This window comes from Candoia aspera, chromosome 2, assembly GCF_035149785.1.
Source record: "Candoia aspera isolate rCanAsp1 chromosome 2, rCanAsp1.hap2, whole genome shotgun sequence".
NCBI classification, from domain to species: Eukaryota; Metazoa; Chordata; class Lepidosauria; order Squamata; family Boidae; genus Candoia; species Candoia aspera.
The window spans coordinates 156601070-156616622 of NC_086154.1; the positions used below are offsets into that span (position 1 = coordinate 156601070).

The window sequence follows — 15553 nt, forward strand, 5'->3', positions numbered from 1 at the left end:
AAGGAAGCAGAGATGTCTGGCAGCTTCCAGGACAACTGGGCAGCCCTTCTAGGATAGCACTGCCCACCCTCGCATGAGGGAGGGGGTTAGAAAAGGTACCCTAAACAGTGCCTGCCCCACAACGTCTGTCTGGCAGATCCTTGGTGGTCAAGCATCAAGAAAAATTAATCAAAACCCATTTTCGGACCCTGGAATGTCTGTACCTTGCTCTTCAGCCTGAACAAGGCGGCAAGGCCTGAAAAACAAACAGCACTCATAGCAGCTGAACTTGGCCATTCTAGCATTGACATTGCTGCACTCAGTGAGACCAGGCTGGCAGATGAGGGTTCATTACAGAAAGCAGCGAGTGGATACACGTTCTTTTGGAAAGGGAAACAGACCGACAACAGGACTCACAGTGTAGGTTTTGCAATCAAACCTCTCTGCTGAAGACACCTCTACTCTACCCATTGGAATTAATGAACACATTATGAAGTTCTGCTTTCCTTTCAGCAAGTCCCAGTATATCACCATTGTCAGCGCCTACCCACCAACTCTCACGAGGCCAGATGAAGATAAGGACGGTTTCTACAAGAACCTGGACCAGATTATTTGAACCACCTCTGCCAGCAACAAATTCGTCATTCTGGGCAATTTCAACGCTAGGATGGGGACAGACAGTGACAACTTGGATGGTGTCCTTGGGAGACATGGGGTGGGAAAACTAAATAGCCACAGCCTGCTGCTTCTGAGCAAATGCGCCCAGCACAACTTGTGCGTCACTAACATGATGTTCAGACTTGCAAACAAGTACAAAACTACCTGGATGCATCCCAGGCCTAAACACTGGCACCTACTTGATGATGTCATAGAGCATCAGTGCAACCTTAAAGACGTCACCATCACCCACGCCATGTGAGGTGCTGAGTGCTGGACAGATCACAGGCTAGTCCAGTCAGTCCTCAACCTGCACATAGCCCCTTTACATCATAAGCAACCAAGGACTGTCAGAAAGTTATTCAACATCAGCCGACTGCAAGACCCAGGCCAAGTCCAACGTTTTCAAGATGTACTTAATGAAAACCTCTCTGGCAATTTACTTGTACAAACCTGTTCTGAAAATGGGATGCAGTTTAAAGATGTCATCACACAGACTGCAACAACTGTACTTGGACTGAAACTCCTGGTGCATCAAGACTGATTTGATGAAAACCACAAGACCATTGCAGCAGCCTTTCAGGCCAAGAACAAGGCCTACACAGACTAGCAGAACAATCCATCATCTGTCTCAAAAAAAAAAAAAGTTTAAGCATCTGCAGTCCAAAGTACAGACAGAACTGCTAGAAATGCAGGACGAGTGGTAGCAGAAGAAGGCTGAGCTGGTGGAGCACTATACAGACATGCATGCCACCAGAGTTCGTCTGCACCATAAAATCAGTTTATGGTCCTTCTAAATCAGGATGCTCCCCCTTGCTGTCATCTGATGGGTCAAGCCTGATCAAAGACCAGGAAGGACTGAAAAACCTCTGGGCTGCACTTTTCCAACCTACTCAATAGGCCATCCACAGTTGATCATGATGTTTTATAGCAGATTCCTCAGCTGCCAGTCCTGGATGCCCTAGACCTGCCTCCATTGCAAGCAAGATCTTTGCCCACATTCTCCTGAACAGACTTGTCACTGTCTCGGAAAGGAACCTCCCAGAGGTGCAGTATGGCTTTCAGTCAGAATGGAGTACAGCAAACATGGTATTTGCCATGAGGCAAGTCCAGGAGAAGTGCATCAAGCAGAACAAGCCTCTTTACTCTGTCTTCATTGACCGGACAAAGGCATTTGACACTGTAAACAGGGAGGCTCTCTGGATCATCCTCACATATAACGGATGCCCAAGGAAATTTGTGAAGTTGATTCAGCTTCTCCACGATGGAATGACAGGGCAGGTTCTTTACAACAGTGATATATCAGCTGCATTTGCCATTTCCAATGGGGTAAAACAGGGTTGTGTGCTAGCCCCAGTCCTGTTCAGTCTGTTCTTTGCTTGCATGTTGTCACACGTTGTAAAGGGTCTGAAGGAGGGAATGTTCATCATATACTGACTGGATGGCACTCTCTTTGACCTTTGCCACTTGAATGCATGGAGGAAGTGGCACTCCATGCCTTAGCACTCCACAACGCTTGCTGGGCCTGCCTTCTTGACCGTTGAACCGTTGATCAGTCTCCTCCGCTCAATCTGCCAGGGCCAGACTTAACATGCTGGGATAGACAAATCCCCAATCTCACCGAGAGCTGAAGACCCGTTGGCTACCCTTACCAGGCTTGGCCCATCTGTTGAGATGGTTTACTGGGGCGTGGCCGCTGTCATGTTGGAGCTACTGGGAGCCACAGTAACAGCTGAGTGCCAGGTGGGGACCAAAAGTGAATGGGTAGCCCTAAAAAGGGCACAGCAGGCCCCACCACCAGAGGTGCTACCCCTCCCTGGACACCCCATACACCCCAAAATGAAAATAAAACAAATGAAAATAAAATAAAACTGCTAATAGAACCGTGCCATCTATATAAATCTTTAATGAAATCCCACTTGGAAAATTGTGTGCAGTATGATCACTAGATCTCAAAAACAAAATATTGGTAGAACTGGAAAAGGGCAATCAAAACGTTTAGTGGAATAGAGCTCCCTTATGAGGAAAGACAAAACATTTGGAGCTTTCTAGTTTAGAGTGAGATTGATAAGGGAAGCTTATAGAAGGTGATATTATAGAAAATGATGCATCGTGTGGAAATGTGGCCAGAAGAAAATGTATCTCTCTCAATCTTAAAACCCAAGATCATCCATTAAGACTAACGGAAGGATTTTATATACCACTTAGTTCAATTATATCTATCATATCCATTCTGCAATTTACTCAGTTTACCCTTTTTAAGCCATTACCATATCTAATAATTACCTATTTTGTTTCTGATTTATCAAGCATAGTTTATTCTCAACGTTTCATTCCCCCCTTTCAACCTACTATTTTTATTTTTAAAAAAACAGGCTATAGTCCACTAAACTTTAAAAATATTAAATATTATTTAAAAATAATATAGTGGCTTAGATTCTAGGCCTTTGCTCACAAGAGAGGGAAGTGATTCTTGCTGACTGACTTCTGTCTGCCGTTTCTTCTCATACAATGGCCCTTTGACCTAGAAGTTGGTTTTGGAGAGGCTGCCCCTTGTGTGAATATAAATGTTTTTAGGAAGATTAGAATTCATACTAGCTAGAAGACTTCATGACCAGCCTTGATTTCCTTTAGTAGAACTCAGATTGTAGTGCATAGAAAAGGCAAGTTTAAACTCACCCACTCTAAGTGATCCTATTCTGTATTTTTTAGCTTGACCTATTAAGATCCCTTGTAGCAGATAATGATTATTTTGAATTCTCAGAGCCTTATATAAGTCACTTGATTTCCTCTATGAATATTATAGAAAACAGGAATAGATCAAATTCCAGTTTCTTTTAAATATGCATATTGTTGCTATTGACCAGGTTCAGAATCATCCAGGAACTGAGAATTCAACAAGACTGAGTTCTCATTTTCTGTACATTTGTATGGAGATTACCAGTACACACACACACAAACAGATAAATGGGGTAAGTTGTATGGTGCTCTATATTATAGAATCATGTAGAACTTTGACCACAGAGATTAAGCATTAAACATACTGATGAACTAGATACAGAGATTGATCTGTATGCCTCTAACTATCTACTATCCGAAAGTATAGTATAGAAAGTGCAGCAAGTATAGCTCAGTTTAATTTCCCGAAAACCATAATGATACACAACTGGCTATCAATACCTGTGCTAAATGAGGGGAAGAGAAGAACCAAAATAAAGATTGGCTCTTAGCAATGATCTTTGCAATTTTACTATTAGGCTCCTCGTATTGTTTATCTTGGGATATATACCTCATACGATATATGCTAACGTACCTGGCCATTTGGGTTCCAAAGGTCACCATGGTGACTGTATAATAAAATCAAGAATGGAGTATATCACTGATAAAATAATATGCCTGTGTGTAAGACAAACGTCAAAAACTAAAAAATCAATACTAAAAATACAGAAATGGGTCTAATTCAGGTTACTGCCTCTCACTGATCATCCTTTGCCCCAAAAGAACATACATAGATGTACTCCATAGGTTTTTGCCTAAGCTGATCCACAGCATATATGAGCTCCCTGCCAGTTCTTCAGTTAGTTTGACTTTATTAAGCACTGCAAGTTTAGTTTTCCTATAGCATAGGGAAGAGTATTATTTTTCAAGGAAAGATTTTGTCAATGTATATTACAAAATAGTGGATGCTATTAAGAAATTAAACCAGTACTATACACTTTATGATGTTCATTCATATGTTCTAGTCTTCCTGATCTTCCAGCACATAGTCTGTTTTGCATTATTGGATAGGAACTCATGAAGCTAAATATATGCCAATTAGCCCATAGGTACTTGGCCATAGTAGTGTGGCAGATAGACATATGCAGTAAGAGCTTTGCAAAGTAGGTTGACACAAGTGAAACATCTCTCCATGAAATGTTAAAAAAACCGTGTCCTCCCTTTCAAGGCTATTCCTGGTCGTCTCTGTATGCATGTGCCAGCATAGCCATTTCACTTCGTTGGTCGTCCCAGTCAAATGTGGTTTGTGCATGCAGAGACAACTGGGGAAAGCCTGCAAAGTAGTCCAGCCTTCCAGAAAACTTGGCTCCTTTAATGTTTCATGCAAGGGCTCTGTGCACCAAAACACTTTGAAAAGCACCTTTTCTGCTCTACACAGGCGTAGTGCGTGATTTTAGTTTGCATGACAATAATGGCAGAAAGTGAAGTGGAACTAAAGAGCCTCTGGATGAGGGTGAAAGAGGAGAGTGCAAAAGCTGGCTTGAAACTCAACATTAAAAAAAAACTAAGATCATGGCATTTGGTTCCATCACTTCCTGGCAAATAGAAGGGGAAGAAATGGAAGCAGTGACAGATTTTATTTTCTTGGGCTCCAAGATCACCACAGACGGTGACTGCAGCCATGAAATTAAAAGGTGCCTGCTCCTTGGGAGGAAGGCTATGGCAAACCTAGACAGCGTATTAAAAAGCAGAGTCATCACCTTGCTGACAAAGGTCCGTATAATCAAAGCTATGGTTTTCCCAGTAGTAATGTATGGCTGTGAGAGTTGGACCATAAGGATGGCTGAGTGCCAAAGAATTGATCCTTTCAAGCTGTTGTGCTGAAGAAGATGCTTGAGAGTCCCTTGGACTGCAAAGATGTCAAATCAGTCAATCCTACAAGAAATCAACCCTGACTGTTCATTGGAAGGACAGATACTGAAGCTGAAGCTCAAATACTTCGGCCACCTAATGCGAAGTGAGGACTCACTGGAAAAGACCCTGATGCTGGGAAAGACTGAAGGCAGGAGGAGGAGGGAAGGGCAGAGGATGAGATGGTTAGAGAGCATCACCGATGCAACGAACATGAATTTGAGTAAACTCCGGGAGACAGTGGAGAACAGGAAGGCCTGGCGTGCTGTGGTCCATGGGGTCACAAAGGGTCGGACATGACTAACGACTGAATAACAACGAACAACAAACAGAGGCTTCCTCAGGTGGAACTAAAAGATATTTGAGGAGTTTTGAAGTCTTTCTTGTTGACATAAACATGGCACCTTCAGATCCTGAAAAGTATTTCCTCTGAAGTTTTGAGGAAATGAAAGCATGAGATCTTTGCTTGATTTTGCAATAACTTTTGATAATTGGACACTTAATTGTAATTTATATTAGAATTATAAACCCTTTCTAGATCTACCATTTGCAGAGTGAAGTCGGGGTTTTTTTTTTTTTTTGTAATTTCAAGAGTTAGCACTTGCAAAATATTATGGCCCAAACCTACCTATATGGGCTGGGATCTTAGTCCCATGTAAATTAACTTCCACCCCAACAAACTTACCATGTTCATCAGCCAATACAAGTTCTGGTTTTAGTTGGGGATTAATATACAAAACAACTCCATTTCATTTCTTTGTTCCTGCTGAAATAAATACTTCACCCAATTTTTTATAAATCAAGTATTTTATGTCCTTTTTTCTAGTATCTGTCTCTTGTAGGCAAATTATATCTCATTTTAATTTTTTCAAATATGATTTTTTTCTCTTTTAAGGAGCATTTGCTCCACTTATATTCCACATTAAGCATTTGTAATCTATAATCAAGCCAAAAATTTAGAAAAATCTATACCTATAGAGCCTAGTTCAGTATCATCCCTTTCAATTTCCTGTTGCACCTGTTGGAGTTTTTGCGTGGTCTCCTTTGACACCTCCATCTGAACCTCCTCCAATTCTTCTTTGAATTTTTCTAGAAATTCTCTTGCCTTCTGGGCAGAATTCAGTCAAAACCTCTGCTGTTTAAAAGTAAAAATCACACCTTCCAGTTTGTCCCATTGAAATGGGATATTTTTCTTCTTTAACCTTTCAGTCAAAAAAGAATACTCTTTTCCCTTACATAAATTTCTGATAGGAATTTAAGGACAATTATTTATTTTCAATCCCGCCTTTATTTTTTTTATAAATCTGTATTATAAATCTTGAGTCTTGTATTAAAATGCTGCTGCAAAACTTGATCTTGTCTTCTTCCTGACAAGGTGATCTTGAAATACGATAGGACATTATTATTCCCATAACAATTCAAGATCAGTGAGTGATTCAGGAGACTGCAAGATCCAACATCAAAGACCATTTATTGAACCTCAAGATGCTGACCTACAGATGTTTGGCTCTGTTTGGAAAGGGCAGTGTTAGCCACCAGATATGTCTGATCTTTCTGTAAGAAAGAGGAAAAAAACGTAACAAAGCCTTGAATGTTTGTTTAAACATTTTTCATACTATCAAGAATCAGCCGGATACTGTAGTCTGAGAAGCAGCTACTAACACTTGGCAGTATCCCATCCTGAAGACTTCCATGGATCTCCAGCTCAAGCTACGCCACTGCAATTTTCAAGTACAGTTTAGCATTCTGTGGACTGAAAGGGGAAAATAAAATACAAGTGAAGATTTGGGGCCAGGCATCCACTGCTATTGAACATTCACCACTTAAAGGGGCAGCAACGGAGCCAAGGTCCAAACTACAGGGTATCTGCCAATGATAAACTATGTAAGGTGAGGATGGAGGCAAAGGAAGCTGCTGAAGGGATGCTAAATCTTCCCTCCTCGCAGCTCTTTTCCAGGTGCTCTTCTCCAAGCCCTGCTCAATTCTGCAATGGGAATCAAATTGGTGTAAAGAGGATCTTGGGCAATGGTCTGCTGGAAAAGCACCATGACAGTTTAACATTGTACCACCACACACTTTAAACATGTGTAAATACATGAATCCATTGTTATTATCTGTAGCTGAAGACCAATTCAGTACATTTGAAACACCTTATATGCTGAGGCCCAGTAAAGTATTCCAAGTTGCTAAAATCTTAACCAGAAGACACGAGTAATAAATGCAACCAGACTGCTTTAATTAGTCCTGGACGCTGGAACAGGGCTCTGCAGCACCTCCAACAGTGAAACATACTTTAAAAAACTGCTTGTGGAAAAGCAATCTTTCTCCCAGTCTCGCAATTGGCTTTTGATGGTAATTAAAATCCTGAAATAGGCTATACCATTTACAAATGGGTACAAATATTGGCTCTTTCCAAGGTAACAAATCGTTTGCACACTGCACAGTCTCTTTAGTAGTGACAGATGCTCCATATGCAGCCATGCTTGGAGAAAACAGAGCCCATCCGTGGAGTGCAAAGATAACCAAAGCTAGCGTTGGTTCTATTTGTGCCCTGTAGTAGTTTAAAACTTCTTAGGGCAAGGACATTTATCAGAGACAGTAAAGAATAGGTCATTTTGCAGTTGAAGTGAAAATAGCTAATTTTGGCCACGCTTCCTATTAAGGCACACAAAAATATCCAAGATTAAGGCCATGAGCAAGCCCTGCTGCACGCTGTCTTTGGGGAGGCACTTTCCTTCCCTGTAAACAAAAGACCCATTGAAAGATATGTGACACTAAGGTTGCCTTCTGTTTGTTAGCTGTCCGGTGCTTAACTCTTCCATTTCTACTTCTTGTAGTCCTTTAAGAACAAGCTATGCTCTCCTTGATACCACCACACAACATGTGGATATGAAATTGCTACACCTTCACCCCTCCTTTAACTTGTTTGCATGTTTTAACTCCTCTTGTCGGGAGATGACGAAAGAAATGGCAGCTGATTTACATGGTACTTGAGCTTCAGCAACATGGTACCCCCCCCCACCAAAACAGGCAGAAGCGTGGAGAAGTCCATTTTTCCTCCTGCTACGTCCAAACTCTCCTCTTGTCCTCAAAGAGGCTTTTCAACATATACACCTGGAGAAATGACACCACCAGTAGCACGCTAAGGTTGACGGCTGACCAAAAATTGACCCGACTGAGACTGCTTTCCTGTAAGTTGCGGTCTCGGGCTTCAAAGGCTCGCAGAAGGGCCTGCACATGAATGCTTCTTTCCAGGCGGCTCTTCATGGTTTCAAAAGATTCCTGCAATAGAGAAAGCAAGATCTACTCAGGCTTATCAGCTTTCTTAAAGGGAAAGAAGTCAGTTACACTGAGGGATGAGGAAGCAGCAAATCATCAAAGGCCTTAGGAGTGACTAGGTGTGATGACTGATAAATTAAAACTGATAAATTAAAAATAAATGAATCCCCAGAACCAGATGAAACCTACCTAAGAGTTTTAAAATAAAAATAACAATCCTCAGTGTTTCACAAAATAGCCATTCTTTAATATTGGAATCTCTTCCTGCAGACTAGAAAATACCAAAGTGATCTCAATTTTAAAAAAAATCAAATCTGGGGGGTGGTGGAAGAAACTACAGATGAGTTAGTTTAACATCTTTTAAGGGCGGGGATGGCTGAAAGTATTATTAAAGAAAAAACAACATACAAATTAAAATGGACTGTCCTAAAAAGGAACAACACAAGTTTCCAAGGTAAATTTTGTTTCCATAGCTCCTAGACTTCTTTTTTTTTTGATGATGTCAACATGTAGACAAGGGTGATACAATAGATATTGAGTATCTGAATTTCCAAAAATGTCTTTGAGAAAGATGTAAATATTGCACATTAAAAATGCTTGTTGGCGCCCCTATAACTTGATCTAATGGTTTCACCTTGCGCATGTTTCAGAGCATGTTTCTCTTCCCTATCTACTGTCTATGTTAAAAACTTCAATCTGCCAAACTCTGTGTGTGACATCACCCAGCAATACTCATTTCCTTGACCCTCTTTGCTCACCTTAATGACTCCTATCTTAATGTCCAGCATCTCTTCTGGTTCTGCCACTTCTCCCCAGTGGTTCAAGTCCTCATCTTCCTGGGGGCTATCGAAGATGAGCTCAAAGAACACCAACTTCTCTGAAATGGTGCTAAAGGAGTTGTCAAAGCACAGCTTGTAATCACCCCCCTCTGTAGGCTCAATGCTGCAGGTATACAAAAGGAAAGAAATCAAAGAACTGCTGGACTAGCCCAAATTAATTTATTTAAAAAAATTAAAAGATGAAAAAAAAGCTCTGCTCTCATTCCAGCTTCTTGTAAAGATCTGCAAACATAGGCAAGTTGTGGGCTTCTAATATCGCTTTCATTGCTTCTTTTAATACAGAAGTAGAAAAACTAAGCCCTGCTCCAAATCATGTTGAATTCCACCAGCCAATATGGCAAAGGTGCAAGATAACTGACATCCGGAAGACCATATATTTCCCAGATTTGTTTTAAAATTACATTTATTCCACATTAATTTTGTTGATGCCAGTGTCTCATTCTTCTCTATGTCACATCCAATTCTGGACAATGCGTTTTAGGAAAGGCATTGATAAAATGGAACAAAATGTCCTAAGTACAGCAATCAAAATGATTAGCGCTTGGAAGGAAAATCTTAGGAGAAACGGTTGATGTTTATTTATCTTATTTATTTTTATCCCGCCTTTATTCTTTTGATAAATAAGGTGGTGAAGATACCTAATACTCCTTCCTCCTCCTGTTTTCCCCACCACCACCACCACCACCACCCTGTGAGGTGAGTTGGGCTGAGAGAGAGGGACTGGCCCAAGATCACCCAGCCGGCTTTCAGGCCTAAGGCGGAACTAGAACTCACAGCCTCCTGGTTTCTAGCCCAGCACCTTAACCACTAGACCAAACTGGATATGTTTACCCCTGGAGGAGAGAAGACTGCTGACAAACATGGCAACTGTCTTCAAATATTTGAAGGACTGTCATGTAGGAGACAGGGAAAATTATTCAGCGTTGTTCTAGAAAACAGGACAAGGAACAATGGATTTAAATTATGATGCAGATTTCAGTAAAACTTAAGGATAAATTTCCTAACAGACTGCCTCAGGAAGCAGTGGCCTCTCAGAGGCTTGGATGGCTCTCTGTCAGGAATGCTGTAATGGTGAATTTCTGCACTGGGCAGAAGGTTTGATTGGATGGTCTCTAAGGTCTCCTCCAACCCCTGGATTTTATAAACATGATTACAATTACTATCCTCATTCCACACTTTAGTGCAGATCCTTTTGCCCTTTTAATGGAAATCTTTCACATTATCCTTTAGGTCTGTGAGAATGTGTTGCTTTATGTGAACAGAAAGGTACTGTTCACATAGAGCAACATATTCTCACAAACCTAATAGAAAAAGTTCTCAAGATTTTTGGCACTGCAACCCAATAATAAAAATGCTACAAATACTAATAAAAGAATATGTAAAGAATAACAAATGGTTATGCAATGGGGATAATAGAGGAAAAAAGAGGGAAATAATTTTTCTGTAGAATGCATAAATATTATTCATGCAAACTTAAGCAGGATCAGGTCATCTCAACTACTTTGGCCATTCCGCCTCCCAAATGATCCCCATGCATCGCCCAGTTAAAAGCTTGCTTGGAAACTCATCAGGATTAGCTACATATTTCTTTTTAACCCGACTCTTAATATTCCCTGGTCCTGCTAGTCTTTTATGTATCCTCCTCCTCCTCCTGGAAATTTGTTGGAATAAGCAGTGGAGAAATTACTGCAACAAAGAAAAAGCCAGCAAACCCAGAACCTCTTAGTTCAGAAACACTTTGCTCTCAGATTCACCTTATTGCTACTCCAATCAGAATGTGCCCTTCCAAGCAATTCAGGTGGAGTATGGGCATTCATGCATGTGAAACAACCCTGGAGCATGGGGCATGAATGCACACAGCCTCATCCTTGGCCTGAAGTGGGTTCAAGCTTTCCTATGAACCTTTTCTGAGTGACACTGCCAAGGCCAATTTTAGCCCAGTTTGGTTGAGGAGGAGCAAGGAGGCATAAGCCACAGCTGCTGGAGAAACCCAGCACCATCTCTGTAGGCATAGGAGAGAGGACAGCCCCCCAGCCAAGAGATTGAAGGAAGACAAAGGGTATTGGTACAGACAGGTAAACTGCCTCAAATACTGGAAGGACTATGCATCCATTATGATTTGTAGCTCTTGATAGATCTATTCTTTATAAATTTAAATTCCTTTGAAAGGCATCCATCATTACAATTATCTTCTGCTAGAAAGTTCCACAGTTTTATACAGCTTCCGTGTCACATATTTCCTGCTGCCTGTCCCGAATTGTCTATCATTTGTTGGATGAATCAAGGGTCTAGTATTATAAAAGAAAGAGATGGCATGCATGTTACACCCCTGTACTATGTTCCTGTTCTCCAAGTTAACCCCCCCCCCCATTTTGTAGCCTTTCCTCACAGGAGTTATTCCAGCTCTCTTGATCATCATGGTTGAACATTTCTACATATTTTCCAGTTCTATAATATCCTAATTAAAGTGAAGTGCCCAGAACTTAATATTCCAGCCCTCCCTGACACCATCAGATCAGCTGGGACTGCAACTCCCAGAATTCCCCAGGCATCATATCCCAGCAAATGTTCATCAAGCTATTAATTACAATCCCAAAATGCCTTTTATGGTTACATATCTCCAGTTCAGAGCCCACTGACCCTTCTATCCAAAGTTCTACTTTATTTCCTTACTTACAAGGGATTCTCTTGTTCTCTGTTCTCCCTTGTAATATAAACATGTAAATAGATGCTACAAGCAAGCTTGTCCACTTCACTGTTCACTACTAATTTCAGGTCAATATAAAAGAACCATCTCCACCACCAATCTTCCTGGGACCCCTCTGCTAACATAATTAAGAGAGTTGTCAATTTTACTCTTTGCTTCCTATGTGTTAACTACTTACCCAACGCAACTGCTAACTTTTATCAGGCATCTATGCTGAAGAACTATAGCAAAAGTCTTCTGAAAGTATATCCACTGCTGCCATCCCTCATTTAAAGCCCAGTGCCTGGTATGGCCATGTTGGGTCGAGATGATGGGAGTTGTCATCTAAAACCACGTTGGGGAAAGTTTAAACCTTATTCATGCACATAGTTTACCAGTATTTTTTGCCAGAATTAATTCTACCAATTAATTCTACCAATGGTATGTAAGAGATCCACTCTTATCCTTATCTTAACTTCCAACTGTTTGAAAGTAGGTGTCCAGTAACACCTGATGCCAGTTTTCTAAAGTTAAGCGGGTAAACACACAGGATGAAAAGCTAACAACTCATTTAAGAGTAGAATGCAAATGTGATAATTTTGTTTTTAAAAAGACATCCTTGTGTAAATATATTACCATTAAAAACATGATGTAAAGAAAAATAAATCAACATTGTGCCAAGAAGCAAAAAAAAATTAGAAAAAATTCTCTAATGGAGATCATGCTTATCTATATAGATACGCACAGGAATAGAGAGACATCTGGATTTCTTTTCGGTGTCCTCAGGGACAACTCTTCTCTCTCCTTACAGATCCTGGGACAAGAGAACAAAGCAACCTTACTCACCCGTGTAGCCCATCTGATCTCCGATACTCATCCACTAGCAAGGCGCCTGAAGGACTCACTAAGGAGAAGTCAACATCGAGGCCAGCGCCGCCAATAACCTGAAAGACACAACAAAGTATACGGGTTGGAGGAAACCTGGTCCAAAAACTCTCAGTTAAGTGCAAGGGAAGTAAGAAACGGGAATAAACTTTGGTAGGAGTATGAAAGGCGCTGGGGCGAAGGGCCAACCTGACTTGCTTTGCGGGACTGTTGTGAAAAGGATAAATTTCCTTTGCTCCACGAAGGAAGGGCGAGATATCAAAGGTACAAAAAAGAACAAGCAGCGACTGGCTTAGCCACAGCCCAGCCAAGTTCGCGGGCTACCCAACGCTTCCCAAGAGAAAAAACAAGCGCCCCGAGCACCGCCTCGCATTTCCCTCCGAGAAACTGGCTCGGCCTGCCCTCGCCTTGGTGGGATCGGGACCCCACCTGGTACTCGATCTCCATAGAGCCATTGGCGGGCGCGACCTGATAGAAGCACTCCCTCCGCCCGGCGGGCAGCAGGAAGGTGAACTCGGCATCGTGCGGAGGCGGCGGCGGCGGCTGGGCCGTCGCGCGGGGGATCCTGCGCGGCGCCTCCCAAAGCAGCAGCAGCAGCAGCAGGCACAGCCGAAGCCCTGGGGCGGAAGGCACCGCCATCCTGCTGCAAGTCCCCGCTTCACCCGGAAGAAGAAAGACGTCGGGCGAGGGCCGGGAAAAGGAAGCCGTCCCCGCTCCCTGGGCGCGGAAGTGGGGCCGGCGCGCGACCCGGCGGCAGGAGCGCCACGCTTTTCCCGGGGGGTGGAGGAAGCCGCGCCTGTTTTGTCCCGTGGAGCCTTTGGCTCTAAGGCAGCCTTTCGCAGCCTGGCTGCCCTCCAGCGGGGTTGGGTGACTCCTGCTATTCCCAGCTGAGGGATTGGAGGCGCCTCGCTTCGGGAAGCTTGACCGAAAGCATAATGTTAGCCCAATGCTCCTGTGTTGCGCAAAAAGCTGTGCTAAATGCAGTCGTCAGACATGCAAGATGGACAGGAAACTGACTAGAGGGGGTTAGCACTATACTTTACTGAGACTGGCTATAGTAACAGAATTTGTCAAGTCTGGCGGCGTTTTCCCTCCCTTTCCTCTTACACCCCAGGGAGTTGGAGGGGGAGCCAGTCCTCAACTCTTTCTAATACCTTCCCCACCACCACCACCTTTAACCCATGCTTCTTCTGCATCTGTTGTCTGACGGCTTCTGGTTGCCTTCTCCAAGGTCATATCCATGGCTTTCTGCAATAGCCTTGGTTAGTGTGGTAAAATACAGTGCAGTAGTAAACAGGAGGAGCCAGTTTGATATGGTAGTTAAGGCATCAGGCTAGAAACTGGGAGACCATGAGTTCTAGTCCACAAAGTCAGCTGGGTGACCTTGGGCCAGTCACTCTCTCTCAGCCCTGGGAAGGAGACAAGGGCAAACCACTTCCGAAAAACCTTGCCAAGAAGACTGCAGGGACTAGTCAAGGCAGTTGCCAGGAGTCAACACTGACTGGAAGGCACAAAAAATGGAAATAGGCCCTACCACATTAACTGACAGGCACATCCCACATTTGCTTGGCTCCTCTCAGACTTGAGTATCTACATTTGCACAAGGGACAGTACCATGCCCTGGGTCATGTACAAAGCTATTCATCCCCCAACCCACCTCTTTCCATTCTGTTCTAGAGAGAAAAACCTTGGGAAAAGCTACAGAGAGATTTTTGAGAAAGAGGGCAAGTTATAACAGAGGATGGAACAACCCCTCCCCCTCTCTCCCAAAAATAGCTGACTGGATTCCTTCAGGATCTAGAGGGGAGTCTTGGGAGAATTGGTACAGAAGAGTTCATGGGTTGGCTAATCTTAGAAGAATATGAAAGATAAAATTGTACTAATTTTTAATTGCTTTGGTTCTGTGTGTGTTTAAGGTTAATTTCTTATCTCTGATCACTAGTGCTTCAGCAAAGGATCGTTACCTTGTTGTGGTGCTGGAGCTTGAGCACCTCAATGATGCCATGAGCTAAACCGTGAAGGGCCACCCAAGACGGGAAGGTCATGACAGAGAGGGCAGACTAAATGCGATCCCTGGGGAAGGTAATGGCAACCCACCCCAGTATTCTTGCCGTGAAAACTAAATGGATCAGTACAACCAGAGATATGTCGGTATACCATCGGAAGATGAGACCCCCAGGTTGGAAGATGGTCAAAATGCTACTGGGGAGGAACAGAGGATGAGCTCAACTAGCCCCAGACGTGATGACGCAGCTAGCTCAAAGCCGAAAGGACGGCTAGGGGCCGACGGTGCTGGTGGTGAACGGCGAATCCGATGTTCTAAGGATCAACACACCATTGGAACCTGGAATGTAAGATCTATGAGCCAGGGCAAATTGGATGTGGTTATTGGTGAGATGTCAAGATTAAAGATAGACATTTTGGGCGTCAGTGAACTGAAATGGACTGGAATGGGCCACTTCACATCAAATGACCACCAGATCTACTACTGTGGACAAGAGGACCACAGAAGAAATGGAGTAGCCTTCATAATTAATAGTAAAGTAGCTAAAGCAGTGCTTGGATACAACCCAAAAAACGACAGAATGATCTCAGTTCG

The 15553-nt window shown here is 42.8% G+C and overlaps 1 protein-coding gene across 1 annotated transcript; it reads right to left on the reverse strand.

Moving 5' to 3' along the window:
• Nucleotides 1-7480: 7480 nt before the first annotated feature.
• Nucleotides 7481-13633, reverse strand: TMED1 (transmembrane p24 trafficking protein 1). The gene is made up of 4 exons (XM_063294517.1): nt 13384-13633; nt 12916-13013; nt 9303-9486; nt 7481-8547 (listed from the first exon to the last, which is right to left on the reverse strand). Exons 1-4 carry the CDS (start codon nt 13591-13593, stop codon nt 8329-8331), a joined length of 711 nt encoding a protein of 236 aa, XP_063150587.1. The 5' UTR covers nt 13594-13633; the 3' UTR covers nt 7481-8328.
• Between the last annotated feature and the right edge of the window lie 1920 nt (nt 13634-15553).

Excerpts from the sequence above, each read along its gene's own strand:
- TMED1 (XM_063294517.1), bottom strand. The coding sequence starts at position 13,593 with ATGGCGGTGCCTTCCGCCCCAGGGCTTCGGCTGTGCCTGCTGCTGCTG. Across the intron at positions 13,014-13,383 it reads CTATGGAGATCGAGTACCAG|GTTATTGGCGGCGCTGGCCT; the intron begins GTGGGGTCCCGA and ends TGTGTCTTTCAG. Across the intron at positions 9,487-12,915 it reads AGATCAGATGGGCTACACGG|CATTGAGCCTACAGAGGGGG; the intron begins GTGAGTAAGGTT and ends GTATACCTGCAG.